The sequence below is a fragment of the Rhodnius prolixus genome, unplaced genomic scaffold, assembly GCF_049639745.1.
Source record: "Rhodnius prolixus isolate KJV_2025 unplaced genomic scaffold, Rpr scaffold_2, whole genome shotgun sequence".
Taxonomy (NCBI): Eukaryota; Metazoa; Arthropoda; class Insecta; order Hemiptera; family Reduviidae; genus Rhodnius; species Rhodnius prolixus.
This window is the reverse complement of record NW_027411592.1, coordinates 24,151,953-24,170,612: the sequence shown is the minus strand read 5'-3', so window position 1 is coordinate 24,170,612 and position 18,660 is coordinate 24,151,953. Positions and strand designations below refer to the sequence as shown.

General features: G+C 31.8%; 1 protein-coding gene across 6 annotated transcripts; it reads right to left on the bottom strand.

Moving 5' to 3' along the window:
* Window positions 1-4,279: 4,279 nt before the first annotated feature.
* Arl5 (ADP-ribosylation factor-like 5) lies at window positions 4,280-17,843 on the bottom strand. Of its 6 annotated transcripts, none has more exons than XM_074121022.1 (7): window positions 17,535-17,843; window positions 17,072-17,416; window positions 16,889-16,982; window positions 13,644-13,852; window positions 8,258-8,392; window positions 6,624-6,724; window positions 4,280-6,059 (listed from the first exon to the last, which is right to left on the bottom strand). In XM_074121022.1, exons 3-7 carry the CDS (start codon window positions 16,932-16,934, stop codon window positions 6,011-6,013), a joined length of 540 nt encoding a protein of 179 aa, XP_073977123.1. In that variant the 5' UTR covers window positions 16,935-16,982; window positions 17,072-17,416; window positions 17,535-17,843; the 3' UTR covers window positions 4,280-6,010. The 6 variants fall into 6 exon arrangements, with proteins under 6 accessions (XP_073977123.1, XP_073977120.1, XP_073977122.1 ...); XM_074121019.1 differs by having other exon boundaries at window positions 17,164-17,416; XM_074121021.1 differs by having other exon boundaries at window positions 17,164-17,416; window positions 17,543-17,843.
* Between the last annotated feature and the right edge of the window lie 817 nt (window positions 17,844-18,660).

Here is an 18,660-nt window from a genome sequence, read left to right as displayed (position 1 = left end):
ATCTAAATTTACTTTACAGCAATTCTTATGGTAATTCTAAATAACAAATTTTCTCAAAACTAAAAGTGCTAATCGCTTAAATTTAGTCACTGGAGATTGCATTTAGAAATTTCTGGCTAAAATATTTGAATGCACTTATCATCTAGCGAGTTCTTCTATTTATTTCCTTTACGAATTGTATAAATTTTATGCCAATCCTGACACTCAGAATTTTAGATCTCATCGAAAATAGCGTTACCAAATAAATATTTTGAATAAAAGGTTTCTGTCGGTGATGTTAGTAATAAATTGCGGAGAAAAGCTTCATACCCGTAAGAAATTAAATTGCGATTTTACACAATGAATATAATACTATAATACTAAAGAATATAGCATAATCAATAGCTTGAATAAAACTGACGATAACTATTTATGTAAGGATTTGATTAATTTGAGAATTACTGCTTCAAGTGACAGTGGACTTAGTTGGTTTGTGTTGTATCAACTGTAGATGTAGGCAGTTCCGGGTTGTAGTCTATTACCGATTTCCAGAGTTTGTCCCACCTTTACTTCTTTGGGGGGCATGCTAAAATTAAATGATTTGAATCTACTTCTGATTGATTCCTACATGCGCACTGTTTATCGTGGAAGACTCCATGCGGAATAGTTGACTTGGAGTATGAATGTAGTAGTACAGAATGTTTTGTTTATTTGCATTAAAAGTGGCATACCAGGGATTGAATGGAATAAAGGGTTGGATTATCGAGAAGAAACGAGCCCTAGTCAATTTGGACTTGTCATATTCCTATAGCCGCAAATAAGGTTGTTCCGTAAAAACAGATTTTCATGTCTGATACTAAATATGGCATCCAGCTCCATAATTTAGTTGGATGATGTACCTTATGACATTGAGAGCTGCTTCACACTTGCCAACTAGATTGTTTATATGGGTTCTTCAAAGGAGTTAGCAATCCAAAATACATCCCAAGCCATTTCACGCAATTTACCAGTTCATTTCTCAGTTTTCCTTACTTAATTCTTCGAGGAAAGACGTACTTCCTACATAATTGCCTTGGTCGTGTCGGCGTTTATATTGAATGTTGATTGCTCAATTAAGTTCCCTAGCTGAATCTACTAATGCCAAAATTTCTTCCACTTTTTTCGCCTCACAGTACAACATAGTCATCGGCGAACTGTTGAATGTTGTGTACTTCGGTATCCGTCGTAGACAGGACATACAGATATTAAAGAGAAGAGGGCACTTGGGATAACCGTATACCCGAGAGGGACATTCTTCCTATTTCATGCATATTCTTGTTATAATAACACGTTAAAGACAAAACTCATTATAATTAAAATTGTAACATCAAACAATACAATGTACCTCAAGCTTTGTTATTATCAGTTCAATCTTCTCTTAATAAGGCCTTTTCTAATTCCCGTGGAGCATTGCAAGACAAACCAATACAATAATACAATACTAATATCGTAGAATCTTGTTCATCTATTTTGGCCAATGTGTCAATAATTTAAAGGAAAAATGATTATTCTTAATTTGTCTGAAGTTGGCAATAATCTTTCTTCCTTCGGATAATAATATCTATTTTGAATAAAAATATATTTATTATAAATTTGGCCTTAGAATGAACGCGGAATTCAAGGACGAACTTTGTTTTGCCTTGCATAAGAAAATATTGTGGAGCACTCATCTTTAGTGCTTCTACTAAAGCGAGTCACCATCATACTTGTCAAAAAACCTTGAAGTCTTTTTAGCCCATTAATCCCCTGAGCAGTATTCTCTCTTTACAAATAACAGTTGGTAGTCCTACCGGTTAAATAAATGTTAAATTCTCAATGAAATATTTCCAGACAAATGAAAGTAAAGGGTTACGAGGAGGATGCAGAGTATTGTATCAAAATTTCAAATTTCCTCGTGTTAAAAAGGTTGCTCGGGCGAATTTTATATACGACTGACTTATCTAACTGAAAAGATAGAACATAGATAATTTTTTCCAGTTTTAATCTGTTTTCTGGACTGATTAATCACTCCTGGTTTTATTTTCTTGACAAAAATATTGCTCATAAATTTTTTTATTTCATGGGTAGTAACAAATAAGACTATTTCAAAAAATTATCCTAATTTGATTCAAAATATTATAATAAAATTCATTAGGTCTACTTCACCTGGAATTAATTTATTTATTATGCGTTGAAATGAAATTTAAATTAAAAAAAAATTACATTGGAGACTGGACTTGCAAAATTGGACCCAATGTATTAAAAATAAATTTTAATGTAATCCGAAAAGTTATTTATCAAATTAATAGTGGCTTAGTGTATTCAGAGAGGCACAAAAGAAGTAAACAATAAGAAATTTTTGTTCTTAGGATCACAAAACTTACTCAAGTAAAATAGTTCCGGGGAAACCAGAAAGGCTCTAGAATAAAGAACTGATTTTATATAATCACACATTTTAATCCATGTAAATAGAATTATTGCTTCATCTCTACGAGAGAAAGTGCCTGTTAGTTACTTTTTTACTAAAAGATAGAAAACTGTTTTTGCGTTTCTTGTTGGCTCGATGATATTTATGGAGTAATGATATTTATCTGAGGTTGACGATCCTACTGTAAATGCCACAATTTGTTCGGCAGAAATGTGGCACTATCATTAAATTAAATAAATAATTCATAATTGGTTTACAAGTTGTTCCAAACAAATCCAATCTCTTCTAGTTTCTCCTTATTCATAGAAATTTTTGTATGAACCTGAATTAAACATTTTTTCCAATCTTTTCGGCATAAAATTGCTAGACAAGAGTAGGAGCCAATGAGTTGTTTTAATTTTCTACGTTAATAACCAATTTAGAAAACAAATAAATGAAATTGACAAAAATACTACTAAAAAAATCTTGTTTTAATAATACTCATACTATTTTCTTAAATTTTGCTTGTAAATTGAAATTGGTCCAAAAAAGTAGTTGACTTCAATAGTACTGACGTATTGTAGGAAGAGGAAGTTCACTTCTTCCGCAAAACCTCTCTAAAATTCGTATGTTCTGATGAATACTTTCAAACTAATGTGATCTCCTAAGTAAACTATATTGAAGTTTTGCAAATATTCTCACTTCCTATGAACTAACATTCTTCCAAACCGCAATTTAGCCAATTCATTTGATACGCTTAAATAGCATACAGGTTATAAAATCGTAGAATACCCTCGAAGATGAAAGTTTAAAGAAGACATTATGCTTTAGTAAGTTTCTTGAAAAATAAAGAATCGAATAACAAGATAGATTAGACACACATAGTGTTAGATTATCATTTATGCAAACAAATTGTAAACTAAGAGAATTGGAATAATTTTTCATAAAAATCTGGTGTAGACACAAATAACTTTCTCTTACTAACCAGTCTCAAAGAACTAACTGAATAGTTTTCTTCAAAACCCAATCGTTTGAGATAAGAATCTCCTGCCTAATTCCCTTAACAGTAATCTTAATAGAATTTTCGGAAAAATGTTTTAAGTAACGACTATAGATTTGTATATTTACGATTTAATCCCTGAAGTAGGTTTAAATTGTAAAAACTATTTTCTGATAATCTGAAAATACGGAAAATCTATTCGGTAGACAGGGATTTCTTCAAATTTAGAAACTTAGTCTCACATTAGTCAACTATAAATATTTCACTAGTGCTAAGGCAGTACAGTAAACCACAAATGCCAATTAGAGGAAAGGCTTCCCCTTCTAAGTACCCTTAATAGAATTTTCCTGGAAAAAAGTATCCAATAGGATAGATTTCATACAAACAACTAGTACCCAAAGTTGAAGAGAATCATTAGAGCTGTTTTTAGGAAATACCCAAAAAACTGCAAAATTGCTTCAGAACAATGGTACTACCCAGGTGACCCAAATTGGGGTATTCTCTGTTGTCATCTAAACGAAATATCAAATGTGAACTTTCTGTGATTTTCATGTTGGTTTTTTAGTTATGGCGGACTCTCACACACAGACTGATTTTGTAAAAACGGTTCAAATGAGAGGTTAAGATCGAAACTGAAAATACAAAATTTTCAGAATCACATCTTCTCTTACCCATTAGAGAGTAAAAGAGATTCTTCTTGACTTCAATAGTTCTGACGTTGTAGGAAGCGTGAAGTCACTTTTATGTTCAATTATTACTAGAAAGTAATAATTGAAAAAACATAATTGACAACAGCAGTTGGCAATAACTGAGGCAGGAAAAGATGAATAATTTTAATCATTATGTAGATCTTAAACAAGTAGTAAATTCATAAATTACAAAACAATTAAGTGTATTTGTTCAGAATATATGGATAATTCAGGTAAATTTAACATTTTCGACGTATATACATTTTTTTTTCTTGCTTATGATTTTCCGATATAGAACGGGTTCCTTCAACCAAAAAAGATACAAATATAATTTCAAAAATTACCTTATTACATACATTAAATTCATATTAAATAGTTCATGACTTACAATCTTTTATTTTCCTTAACATAAATACATTCTTCAAAAAAAAATAAAATAAAAATAAAAATTATTAAACAAAAAACAAAAACTGTTCTTACAATTATGTATAATTAAAAACATTATTTACACAACTTAAAATGGGAATGCCATTTCAAAGAATTCGAAGTATATAATATTTACAAAATTAAGAAAAGCTTCATACATCAATAGCGAACTTAGTAACTTATTTACAACAAAGTGTCTACTATTGAGCACTGAAAAATTTACAGAACAAGTATAATTATAAATATATTCTCAGTTTGCATACTGAAAATATATTTTTGATTAGCTTTTGAGGAGATCGATTTAATTTAGTGTAAGGAACAAAAATATCATTAAAATATCTTGTATGAATGATTACCAAAAAGCAATTTATGGAATGAAAGTTACGAATTAGAGTCACAGAGGCCAAAAATTTCGTATATTAAAAAAACGTTTATTTCTATAACTCTCTCTTTTTTTCTTTACAAATATAACAAAGTTGTTTACATTCGAAATAATAAATATTTACAAATCATTTATATTTAATAAAAACTATTGCTAAATCAGAGTTATGGCGGTAATAGTAATCTACATTGGGCTTCAAAATAGTCTAGCAGAAAATGTAGCAGAATTTATTAGTCGCTAGTAATTCAAAGTAAAAAAAGAATAAAATTAAACAGAATGAGAGGTAAAAACAAGCCATTCTGCACAATATCAACAAATTGAAAATAAAGGAAATAGGCAGTCCCTTAACATACCAAACTGCTTGCAATTACTACAAGGCACAGCCGACTGATGTTTCGAATTACTTCTAGCTTTCCGCACTCATCAAATACTCTCTACCCAGGACTAATTCAATTTATGAACAAATATTTAACTAAATAAATTTATATTAAAAACGAAACACAACCATCTTTTTTTCAGGCTGAATATTTTTTTGGTTTAGTTTACTATGAGTACAATAGTAAATCAAGATGCTTGATTAAACTTCTCAACTTCATGCACTTATGCCAAAACTCAACCCACAACATGTCGCATTACAGACATACACTGACCAGAAATCTCAATTTAATTACCACATACGAAGTTCGTCCTGTAAACAATACTTACGAGAAATTTTATATATTTATGTTTTCTTTATAAAATTAAAAAGAACGTCGAATTTTTTGTTTTTGTTTCAGTTTTTAATTGTTTTAGTATTATTAAGTTTAGGATATTCTGTTGCAGACTTCATTTTCATTTTTGGTGTAGTGAAGTATATTTATAATAAGAAGTCGATGAACTCGATGGTTACTCGACCTTTTTGTCAGTAAAAACACATTAGTATTTAAGTACGTCTAAGCGAAACTCGTATGAATAATTAGGTATACGAATGCACAGTACTGATTGACGAACAGTTTGGCACTAGGAGCTTATCGGCAGTTAACTTGGGAGCTAATATTACACAACTCCCGGCCGCAGTAAATCTGACGTGAATGCCAATTAGCTATATAAACGAATTGTCTCTTAGGAGGTCACTTCCGTTTGAGGCGTGAACAAATCCATTCTAAACCTTGGTATAAGCTGAAACAGAAGTATACAATTATGAAATATATATATATTTTTTGCAAGAATAGCAACAAAAATTTATTAAATAATTGTTTTTTTTGAAAGAGCCAGACAGCAATACACTCAAATATGGAGATATCATTTCTTGCGTAATCGCATTGTTTAGTTTATGGTCATCACATATCAAAATATTAATGATTATCACAATTCACCAGAATGCACTAATAGTACATGAAATAAAACAATAATTTAAGTACGTCCTAGCAAGATTTCTTTAAATTCAAGGACATTGTTATAACTTAACATTCAAGGTTTAAATTATTATCTATTTAACAATATACAAATATGTGCCTTGCATTTAAGAGTAAATAATTTAAAGGGAATTTGAAAAAAACAAGAATGACTTTGAGGAACAGAGATGGTTAATATTAATTTTCTAGTTTTCATATTCACCCAAAACAAAAGAGTTCCGAGTAATGAGATTTTCTTAAAATTTACTTTAATACTAGCCACATTCTCGTTCTGTTATAGGAAAATAAGAAGAAGGTACTTTTTACTAAGTACAGTCTAATAGCTTACCCTTCTCCAGAAAGAGCACAGCATGCTTGTATGTGCCACTGATGTTTCTTTATACTTGTCAAATCTAATTGTTGACTGATTTCAGCAGCTGTCATTGCTCCCTGATTAAAATGTAAAAACAAAAGTTATAATTAATTCAATTTCGATAAATTCTTACAGGAACACTGTACAAGTTTAAGAAAATAACTAATAACGAATTAGATAAATTATTATTTTAATTATGAATACAATTACTTCTAAAAATTCTCTTCCTTTAGAAAATTGTTCCCTTGGTCGGGGTGCTCTCTTTAAGTATTTAGGAGTTTGCTTTAGAGAGAAAATTCACTCACAAAGTTATTGTAAGGTTGTTTCAGAGTTTAGAGACCACAGAAGTTCATTATCTCGAATTAGATACTGCTGAAGTAGACGAGTAGGCTCTGACAGTCCAGTTCAGGGAGAACTCCTCTTTTCGGGCATTGCCATAAAATATTCTTCTTATATCAATGGAAAGGTAGCGCTTGAAAGCGACATAAATGAAAAGATACAAAGAAAGAAGAAAGTGATTGGCATGATGAACCCCGGGCTGTGGAGTCCAAGTATTTCATTGGAGACCAAAAAAAGGATTTTTTCCTGCAACCATGTAGGAATGTTCTCATTACTCAATTAAAATCAGCTGTGTAATGCCCAACTTTAACTCACTAGTGGGGAAAAATTCCCATTAGTGTCACTTCCCTCACTTGTGAGTGAAAAAACTTTATTGTGCTTCCTTGATATAAGAAGTTTTGTTATTAAATATTTTCTTCCTAAAATATCTTCCCAAAAAATTGAAAGGAATATAGAAATAAAAATAATATTTTAATAAATAGAAATTTTTAATTATAACAGTTAAAAAGGTTATAGTGTTACCTTATAGAAATTTAAAATGGATTCTAGATAGACTGTAAAAATGAATTTTTAATTTTTTTAGTTAATAACCCTAATGGTTGCAGAAAAAATATAATATTTAACTCGAGTGTAAAGTATTTTCCTCACACTCGGCAATTTGCACTCGCACTCGCCTTGCTTCGCTCGCTCGTGCGTGCAAACCCTGCCTCGTGTGAGGAAAAGTGCTACTTTCCACACTTGTTAAGTAAATAAGTATTACACTCTTTCCTTGAAGGAGTAACTAACCCTTCATGGTTCAGAAATATGGATGGTTGGGACGAGAGAAACGCAAAGGCTGCAAGCTTTAGAAATGGATTTTTTAAGAAGAAGTTGTCACTTTTCTATGACTCAGCGAGTGACAAACTCGACCAAACGAGATATCGTTAAGGTAGCCACAAGCACAGTGCACACCATTGAGACAAATCAGCTGCAGAGGTGCGGTCATCTCAGAAGAATGGGGCAAAAGAGATGCTTTTTGACTATGTGCCAGAGGAGAGACGGAGAAGAGGCCGCCCATGAAAGAGATGGTTGCAGAGGGAGTGGAGGTGGCAATGGCAGTAAAAGACCTAGCAGAGGGTGTTTGGGAGGATGGAGAGTACTGGTGATCAATTTTATTGGGGTTCAGCATTTGACCCAAGGTTGTTAAAAACCGACAAAAAAAAAATATGAATATATATAATTAATATTGAGATAATAAAATGTTAAAATAAGAATATGTTGGCTGCTTTTACCTTTACATCCTGCTTGTTAGCGTAAACTAAAACGGCTGCGTTGGTTAAATCTTCGTGTCCTAACATTCTATAAAGTTCTTCTCTAGTTACTGACAGCCTCTCTCTGTCCGTAGAATCGATGACGAGGATCACAAACTGTGCAGAAATAATTATCTCATTAATTTAATTCGAATGATATATCTATTAAAAAATTAAATTAACTGCTGTTTTTTAATAAATAAACCACTTAAAAGTTAGGCTATGGAAAAAGCCGTATGATATATAAAGGCTTCAGTTTTACTATACTGGAAATCCGAGAGCTCCAAGGGAATAAAATAAATTTAAGCTCTCGAATGATTAGAGAGAGAAATATTCAAAGTCTAAATCCTTATCAAGCGGAGAAACAAATTTTTTTTACAATGCCCGAAAAGAGGAGTTCTCCCTGAACTGGACTGTCAGAGCCTACTCGTCTACTTCAGCAGTATCTAATTCGAGATAATGAACTTCTGTGGTCTCTAAACTCTGAAACAACCTTACAATAACTTTGTGAGTGAATTTTCTCTCTAAAGCAAAAACTAGAGGTGAGAGGAGATGCTAAGATGAAAAACTTCAAGTACCACTGTGAACGATGATGGCACCATTGATCGAGAAATAAAGCTTGAATTTACAGTCAAGGATCTCTTATACCTTAAAGAGAGCAAAAATCGCTAAGCTCACAAAAATCGCGACTTGCGACCACCTCTGCATTTACACCAACAAATAATGGACACTGGGAAAAATACCTGAATCCGCGATGAGATTACCCGCGAAATGACACAACAAGTTTGTATCTATTTCGCACAGTTTGCAGTCAGCGACGTACTCTCGATCTGGTTTGAGAATCCATTGATAGTTTGAACTTCCCTAGGAACTCAATTTCGAACTATCGTTTCTACCATAATTTTCTCCTTCCTTCTCCTGCTAATGTCAACACACTTATGACACTCTTGAAGAGGGGCACCAAAGTAGTACCAGAAATGTAGAGAAATAATTAATAAAATAGTCTCAAAAAATAATTTCTCTGAGCTTGGCCACAAATCCTTCCTATTAAAATAAAATATTAACTATATTATGACAATAATACTTTACTCAACTAAAGAGGCAATGTTTTAATAAAATATAATCAACTTCGAACAAAGTGAAATTTCCCAATCGTTATGGGTTGAACTTGGCGTTCAATCTAACATTTATTATGAAACACAATACTTGACGAATGGACATAAATGAAACAAAGTTAAATTTCCCAATCGTTATGGGTTGAACTTGGCGTTCAATCTAACATTTATTATGAAACACAATACTTGACGAATGCACATAAATGAAACAAAGTTAAATTTCCCAATCGTTATGGGTTGAACTTGGCGTTCAATCTAGCATTTATTATGAAACAATACTTGACGAATGCACATAAATGAAACAAAGTTAAATTTCCCAATCGTTATGGGTTGAACTTGGCGTTCAATCTAGCATTTATTATGAAACAATACTTGACGAGTGCACATAAATGAAACAAAGTGAAATTTCCCAATCGTTATCGGTTGAACTTGGCGTTAAATCAAATATTTTATTAATTTTAAAATATTCCGTTTTCTTATTCCTTAACAAATAAGAAGAAAAGCAGAATATCGGAAAACGATTCTTATTTTCCGCTGTATCTACCTATTAAAGAACATCCTAGTTTAAGCGAAGGAAATTATTTATTTTTTTTAAATGTGACAGCTTTTTTTTATTTGTATAGATGACACATTGAATGAAAACAAAAACAAATGTCCTTAATTACTATACTTTCTAAAAACTAAAAAAGTTGAAAGATATAGTTGCTTAGGAAAATCTTTCTGGATAGAGAAAACTAAAATTTCCTAAATTAGGTAGAGAGAAATGTTTGGACAGAATTGTAAGCTTCAGATATTTTCAAAGGGCTGAAGAGAGAACAATAATTTAAAACAAAAACACAAATCTGAAGTGAATTCTTTTCAACTTGCTTTTCTTGTAATAATATGCAATACTATTCTGATGCAATACATTTGTGCCTCTGCTTCTTCCAATCTCCGAAGCACACTGGAACGCAAATTGCGGTGCTTTTATCTCTTCACAGAGGATAAGAAGTGGTACTTTCAGCTTTAGGAATAGGAAGAAGTAATAGAGGGTCATTCATGACAGAGTTTACGGTGATCACAGTTGTGTATCCTTAAACAAACATTCGCAAAAAGCACAAGCAATGTAAAATGAGCTTGTGCAACTATAGTAATGCAATTGCTGTATTTTCTTTTTTTGATTGATTCACATAAAAGGTACAGAACTTCCAAGTAGCATTTCTTATTGATCTTACAATCCAGTAGCAAAAACTCATAGTATGGAAAACAGTGGAAAAAGATCAAACTAAAAAACTTTTACTTTGCTCTTCTGGAAGCTTTGATTGAGACTTAGTTTCAATGTCATACCCCACAAATTCATGTTTCCTCGTTTGAGCAGTTCTGGATCGCCAATGACCTCAATAATTACTGTGTGATTTTCATACGACACTGTTGTCATTGGTAACAGTACTCTTCAAGAAAAAATTTTACCATCATATGATTCAGGACAAAATCGACCGAAAAAAACAGCTTGGTAAGATCCAAAATAATATTCAACAATGCCAACATCCTCTCCTCTAAGTGATTCTGCGATTGGCCTACTTACTTTCTTCATTTCTTTGTGGTTGGTGATATCCAGAGAATGCTCGTCATTAGACAGTTTTTAGTCACTTATTGTCACTTTTATTCAATTCGATAAAAGCAACGTTCAAAATTCAACAATCTGCACTTATTCCATTCATGAAGCACATTTCATTGAAATTTCTTGGTTCCATTATTAGTTCCTTTAAGTCAAAAAAATTGCCGAGAACTTCAAAACTAATAACTTTTTAGAAAACTAACAAGAAAGTAAGCATACAATATAAGAAAGGATCCCAGTGGCAACATATTTCAGCACAATAAAATACTGATAATTGGATCTGCTACAGCCTAAACAGGTTGCTGCTTTTGCCTATGCATTAATACGAGGTGTGTTCAAAAAATAAGGTGAATTTTCATTTTTCTTAAAAAATATTTATTTATTCATCGATTTTTATTTTGTCTCCTTCAAAGTAGTCCCCCTCAGATATAATACATATGTGCCAGCATTTTTTCCAATCCTCGGAACAGTTCTGATATGCACTTTTTGGTATGTCCTTGAGCTCTCTCAGCGATTCGGTTTTTATCTCCTCAATCGTCGCAAATCTCCGTCCTTTCATGGGTCTCTTCAATCATGGGAACAGGAAAAAGTCGCAGGGCGCCAAATCTGGTGAATACGGTGACTGAGACATGATAATTCAACAATTCCTGAGCGATGCTCATGCGACGGTTTTTTTTTATCAAAATTCAGCAATTTTGGAACGAACTTCGCTACTACACGCTTACATGCCCAAAATTTCCGAAAAAAATTGCAGGACATGTGCCAACCGATATGCCGACAACCTCAGCAACTTCTCTAATTGTGATTCGACGATTCTTCTCAACATTTTCATCGGTTGTTGATGTGCTGGGGCGTCCAGGGCGAGCGTCGTCATTCACATCTTCTCGACCTTCTGTGAAAAGCTTGTACCACTTGTAAACATTTTTTTGACACAGAGTACTCTCACCGTACGCCACTCTCAACATTTCAAGTGTTTTTTAACACTTAATTCCATTTTTTACACAAAATTTGATACAAATTCGTTGATCCATTTTTTTCGACAGAAGAAAATCGCCGAACTCGCAAAACACTTGTCTTATTTATGCCACTAACATACAAACTAAACATGTTATATAGCTACAACTTTGAAAATATGTTCGAGACAAGTGTACCAACATAAAAAAAAAAGACAATCGAAATTCGAATGTACGTAGCCCGCGAAATTTGAAAATTCACCTTATTTTTTGAACATACCTCGTATACTACTTTCGAGCTAATGTCGTAAGAGATCAGTGCTATAATAGCTACAGAAAAGGATTTCAATTTTCTTCTTCCACTATTTCTTGTCGAGGTTACCTGTAGAAAAGTGAAGGCCTATGATATAATATGGCTAATAAGAATCGTAGTAATTTTAGTAGAAACTGTAGTACTGTTAGAATCGTATAAAGTACTGATTTGAACTTCAGAAGAAAGTCTCCTAAATCTTAAAAATGTACTAAGTTCAAAAAGATATTGTTGCTGAAAAACCTTTTTGCATATCCAAAACCTGAAAGGGATGGTTATCTCTAAAACGAGACAGGAGACGTATAAATCACAAAATTTCTTTAATAATGGGAGAATTTTTCGAAACTCATAAAACATGAAATTCATGTAATATTGATTATACGTGCTACACAAATACTTTCACGTGCATCACTTATATTATATTTAAAACATTGTTTCCTGGAAATTCAGATTAAGGTGGTGGACCTGCTACATCATATTGCAATGTGTACTTGCGGTTGTAGATTTATAACGGAACATCCTTAGGCTTTAAGTACCTAGAAGGTAAGCCCTCTACTGGGAGGCATCTTCTCCACATGTTTTCAAGATATTTACATAATTACATTCACTTACATCTTTTGAAAAGTTATTGAATGTTAAAATAAAAATAAAAACAAAAAATGTGCTACTTAATTAGACATTTCTAAAGAAGTATATGAAAGTGAATCCACACAAGTTTATGTAAACCTTTAAATTTCGCTGATAGAACACTCGTTAGAAGTTACAACCAGGTAAAATTTGTCGTAGGCCATTTCATAATATTTTAACATCACTGAGAAGAATTAGTTGAAATTGGTTATGATGAAAAACGTCTGAATTTAAACGTTTATTTTAATAAAAATATTGATCTTCCTTTTAAAAGACAACGCACGCCTGTACCTCCATTGGAACCTAATACTTTATGAAAGAAAATTCAGTTTCCACATTCTTTAATAAAAAAAATTAGACTTTTGCTTTTAAGAGCAAGCATAGCCCAAGGTGGTGACTGGTTTGAGAGTTGATATCAAAATTCAAGGTTTTTTGCATAGTTTTTTTTTTTAAAAAAAAATGAAACAGCGCTAACTTTAAGATGACCTTCGCAAATATATGAAATAAGAGGGAAAATAATGTTCACCTTCAAAAAAAAATAAAAAATACTTAACTGGAAAAAAAAAATTATCTTACTTCTGAAAGAGAGAATAGGTATGGAAATTATTAAACTTCTAAACTCAACAGTTATTGAAAAAAATGGTATAAAGGGTATCATAATTTTAAGCATTAATTTGCCTTCCCTATTAATTTAGCCAATTTTTAATTAAAAGCCAACTTAGCCAGTTATGAATCTAAATTTCCCGATTTCTAATCAATAATTTACCTCTGTATTAGTGTAATACGTGGTCCATGCAGCCCTTAGACTTTGCTGACCGCCAAGATCCCACATTATAAAATGAATATTTTTCCAAATTACTTCTTCAACATTTGAACCAATTGTTGGTGAAGTAGTGACAACCTCATTCATCAAGAACTGATACAATATTGTAGTTTTCCCTGCATTGTCTAATCCTACTATCACTATCTTATGTTCTGAAACATACATTAAAACAGTAAGCACTGTAATTAAAAGAAATCATGGCATTATATAACATGTTAAGATTAAATACTAAACTGCAACGCAGTATACAGTTCATTTAATTCAATATATATATATATATACATTTTCTACACTTTTGAGTGTACTTTTTTTTTTTTAGCTTTAAAAGTATGTTGCTTTTCGGAGTCTTGTGACATATACACAAGAAATCAAGAGTGCATAAAACAGAATCGACCAAGACTATTCGAATAGAAAAAAAAATGCAGAATTACCTGTTACTCTTGAAGATCATACAATCTCTTGGTGCCTCTTTATTAGAACATTTAACATTTTACAATTTATGATTTAGGAAGAGTAACAATTCGAAGGGAAACTTAACGCAGACAACTTGCGAAGCCCGAATCTGACAATTACTAATTGCACGGACAGAACTGTAAAAATGGTGAGATTGTAAAGTGACTAAATTCCCTACAATTTTTGGGTGAATTGGTCAGGTGGTGAATTAGTTGATAAAAAATAAACAAAATTATTGGTTCACACAAAAATAATTCAAGCAGTAAAATTAATGTAGGAGTGGTAACTTTTATAGCATGATAAATTATTTTTTTTTTCTAGCTGAATAATTTTTTAAATTTTTGAATATACTTATGAAACTAGAAATATATTTTGTCTAATATTTTGCAAGTGCATTTTATCTGAAAAATACGGTTATTCATTTAGTAAGATAACTAGTGAGTAATACGAGAAAGGAAAGTAATTTTGTGTAAGCGAAAATTTTTGCACCTTTTAAAATGATATAAAATTAGTTCACGAATTATTTACATTTTCAATATTTAAAATACGGTGGACAAATGATAAAAACATTGTAACCTCCAAATGAAATGTATATAAAATAGGACACAAACACAATAATACCATTCTACTAACTACTAAGGTTTCTTAGATTCCATATATTTACATTCTTCTGCACATGTGTTATATTTCCATTTACAAGGAAAAAATTACTTATTTCCTGCACATACACTGGGCCAAAAAAGTCTGTGAACACTAACCTAAATATTATTACTTTTATTATTATCTTAGTAGAAACTTCTTTTATTTCCAAATGCTATACTATTCGATAGAGAGAAACCAGAGTTTTCATTTTATATTCAATCTTTTATTTTTATTCAACAGGAATATCACAATTACATGTTTAACAAAACAACACCCCAAACGAATGCAAAAAAAGTCTGTGAACACTTTGCAAAAATAAATAATTCTTACACATTGTACGTGTATTATAAATTTTAAAAACTTGTAGGACCTCCTTTGTTCCTAATCACTTCCAACAAGCGAGCTTTCATCGATCCTACTAATTTTGTGGTCGTCAATGTTGGAATTTTATCCCATTCTTCTAAAATAGCGTTTTTTAGTTGTTCACGGTTTCTTATTTCTCTTTTATTTATTTGGCGGATGATTTCATCCCATAAATGTTCAATTGGGTTAAGGTCTGGTGATTGTGGAGGGGCGTTTAGGCGCCGGGGTGTATTATATAAAAGCCATTCCCGAGTTTTTAGTGCGGTATGTTTCGGGTCATTGTCTTGTTGGAAGACAAACGTTCCCTCCAACCCTAATTTTTTTGAACTTTCTCTTAAATTGCGTCTTAATATATCCACATACATATATTGGTCCATCTTACCATTAATTAGATCTAACTTGCCCACTCCTTTAGCACTCATGCACCCCACACCAGAATGTTGCTTCCCCCGTGCTTAAAAGTTGGCTTTATATTTTTCATTTTCATAGCTTCATTTCGTTTTCGCCACACTTTTTGTCGTCCATCAGACCCACAAACATTGAATTTCGACTCATTTGAAAAGAATACGGTTTCCCAGAAACTAGAAGGCTTAGAAATATATTCTTTCGCGAAATCCAATCGACGCTTACGATTTATTTTATTGATTAAGGGTTTTTTTCTTGGGACTCGGCCGCAACAATCGTATTCATGTAATTTATTTCTAATTGTCTGTGGTGTAACGCTTACACCATAATCACTTGATAATTCTTGACTGATTTTTTGAGTGCTTGTCCTGGGTTCTTCTCGAACAGACTTCAGAATTTGCAGTTTATGAAAGGAATTAAGTTTTGGTGGCCGTCCACTGCGTGGCCTACTAATCACATTTCCGTACTTTTTAATTATATTATGCACCGTTGAAGAGTTTTTTTGAACTATCTTCCCTATTTCTCGAATACTTTTTCTTTCATTTCGCAACCTCACAATAAGTTTACGAATTGGTCTGGGAATTTCCAAATTAGTGGTTAAATGTATACTAATTAGATTATTTATTCACAAAACTGACTGTTGTGGTTTCTACAATACAATAGAGAACTTTGAAACTTTATTCAATCGTTTTTCTGTTTGTTATCTTAATGTTTTTACACATTTACACAGCTGTTCACAGACTTTTTTTGCATTCGTGTGTGGTGTTGTTTTGTTAAACATGTAATTGTGATATTCCTGTTGAATAAAAATAAAAGATTGAATATAAAATGAAAACTCTGGTTTCTCTCTATCGAATAGTATACTTCATTTGGAAATAAAAGAAGTTTCTACAAAGATAATAATAAAAGTAATAAAATTTAGGTTAGTGTTCACAGACTTTTTTGGCCCAGTGTATAAAGGAGTGAAATAATATTCTTTAAGGTTAATTTTGACCATGGCAATAATTTTAAGCACAAAGAACTTTTGAATCACAGAAGCTTAACATATGGAATATTTTTCCCATTAGTAACGTTAGAAAAAAAAAATAGTTAAAGTTATAAGAACAGAATTTCATTTAAATGATTGTGATTAATCACAAATAGCATTAAGTTCGGGATAAACCTAATTATTCCATACATTCTTTTTATTATTAATTACTTAATTTTAATACATTTCAAAACAAAAAAAAGAGAAAATTACATTTCATTTACTATTGCATTCAAAGGGAGGAACAAAAGTTGAATGAAAATGTACTTTCTCTTAGGAAACTTATAAATCTAGTTACCTTCATTTCCGAAGAGGCTCCACAGTTTCGAGAGTAGGAGTCCCATGATATTCTTCGTGTTCTCAACAATCTACGAGATCGCATTTGCCCTCAACTACGGGAATAAAAATTAACCATTCAGTTCTCACTTCATTAGAATAAAATTGTTAAATAAGGCAAAAAAGATAACAAAAAATTGACTACTTTATATCAGACGTTGATCTAATGTAAACATAACCTTTATTTGCACTAAATATCATGACGTTTAAAGTTAAACAGATAAAATGAAGGCAGACCTTGAATATACAAGCGAGGTAATAACGCTGACGTTAACTTTTAGGCGATAAGGCAGATAGAACTGCGGTGTATCCTAATGAGTCATTCACTTCACAATATGTCACTTGTACAAGCGTGGGTTGATTCAATGAAAAAATTAAATACAATTTAATTATACAATAGTTGCCTAGGGGTAAGAGACGAATTTCGCTGGAATAGTAGCTGGGATATAACGGTCCCGAGAGAAAATGTGAGTAAACTGGAGCGTGTTACCTGAGAAAAGAGAATGGAATTAGGTCCTGCTCAACGATCCATGACCTTAATGTCAAAATATCCGCAAAGAAAGTATTCTAGATCACATTTATCATGCTCAGCTAAATATTTCACATACCCACTTACGTTAAGTCGTGTTACGTTTCAACTAAAAGCATTAAGCTATAAAAATAAAATAACCTCACTCTAATTCAGAAACTTATAACGTTTTACATAAAGCCATGGCGTCGTCTGTATCATCTGTAGTTATAAAAACATGTGTGCAAACTGCATTAATTTTAAGTCAACTGAATATTCATCATAGAATTAAATACTGCAGAGGAAAAAAGTGTACATAATATTCCGGAAATTATTACAAAGGTGAAACTACGACACCATAGCTCTCTACTTTCACTGGCCACTGGCTGGCAGGCTGGCTAATCAAATCACAGGCTGTGACGTTTGCCTCATGTCACAATCTGGTGGAACTTCAGTAAACTAAATAGTTATTTGATTTTGCTTAAACCTGAAATTTGAATATATCAGTTCAAAAATGATCAACTGATACGTTTTTACTAATTTTATTTATTTAATGTTATAATTATCTTACTTATCATCCGTACCTTCACTCCATAAATCATTTTCAAGAATCCTTTATCTTTATGCTACTCTGAATGTCATTACTTTTGTTATCTTTAAGTCTTTTCCTTGGTTCTCTTTTTTGTATTTATTTATTCCAATCGTTGTTTTATTTCCCTTTCTTCTCCTCGTAAAATTTAAGTAAATAATTTATGGTCAAAATTGAGTCAAACTTTTATTATGTGGCGTAAAAGCGTGTAATATATCTAGATGAAATGCACAGTTAATAGATGTTCATATAAAATTCTGCAGTATGAAAATAAAAAAAATAATGGTAGATTGATTCGCAGTCAAAACTCCTCTATGAAACTATATTTTCGTTGTATGTTTCAGTGTATTAAATCCTATTTAATATTACTTTAATTTTAGTATATAAGAGAGTTAATATTACAAGCTGAGTTTTCACACCCATCAGTCAGAATTGGGCGTTCACACAGATTATGATACTAATCCTCTCTAATATTCTAATTGCAGAGAGTATGTTTTTGTTTGTAATTAACTTTAACAACCGATATTTTTTAGATGAACCTGTTCACTTCTAGTTTAAACAGCTATTTCAAATCTGACTGATTCAATTGGGTATAAGAGTTGACGAATTTACTGAGATAATCACCTATCTCTAACGA

What these genes read in the sequence shown, in the direction of transcription:
- Arl5 (XM_074121023.1), bottom strand. Translation starts at nt 16,934, where the DNA reads ATGGGACTCCTACTCTCGAAACTGTGGAGCCTCTTCGGAAATGAAG. An exon ending in CTAACAAGCAGGATGTAAAG is followed by an intron (nt 6,725 to 8,257) that starts GTAAAAGCAGCC and finishes CATTTTAATCAG; the next exon opens with GGAGCAATGACAGCTGCTGA. An exon ending in TGTGCTCTTTCTGGAGAAGG is followed by an intron (nt 6,060 to 6,623) that starts GTAAGCTATTAG and finishes CTTCTGTTTCAG; the next exon opens with CTTATACCAAGGTTTAGAAT.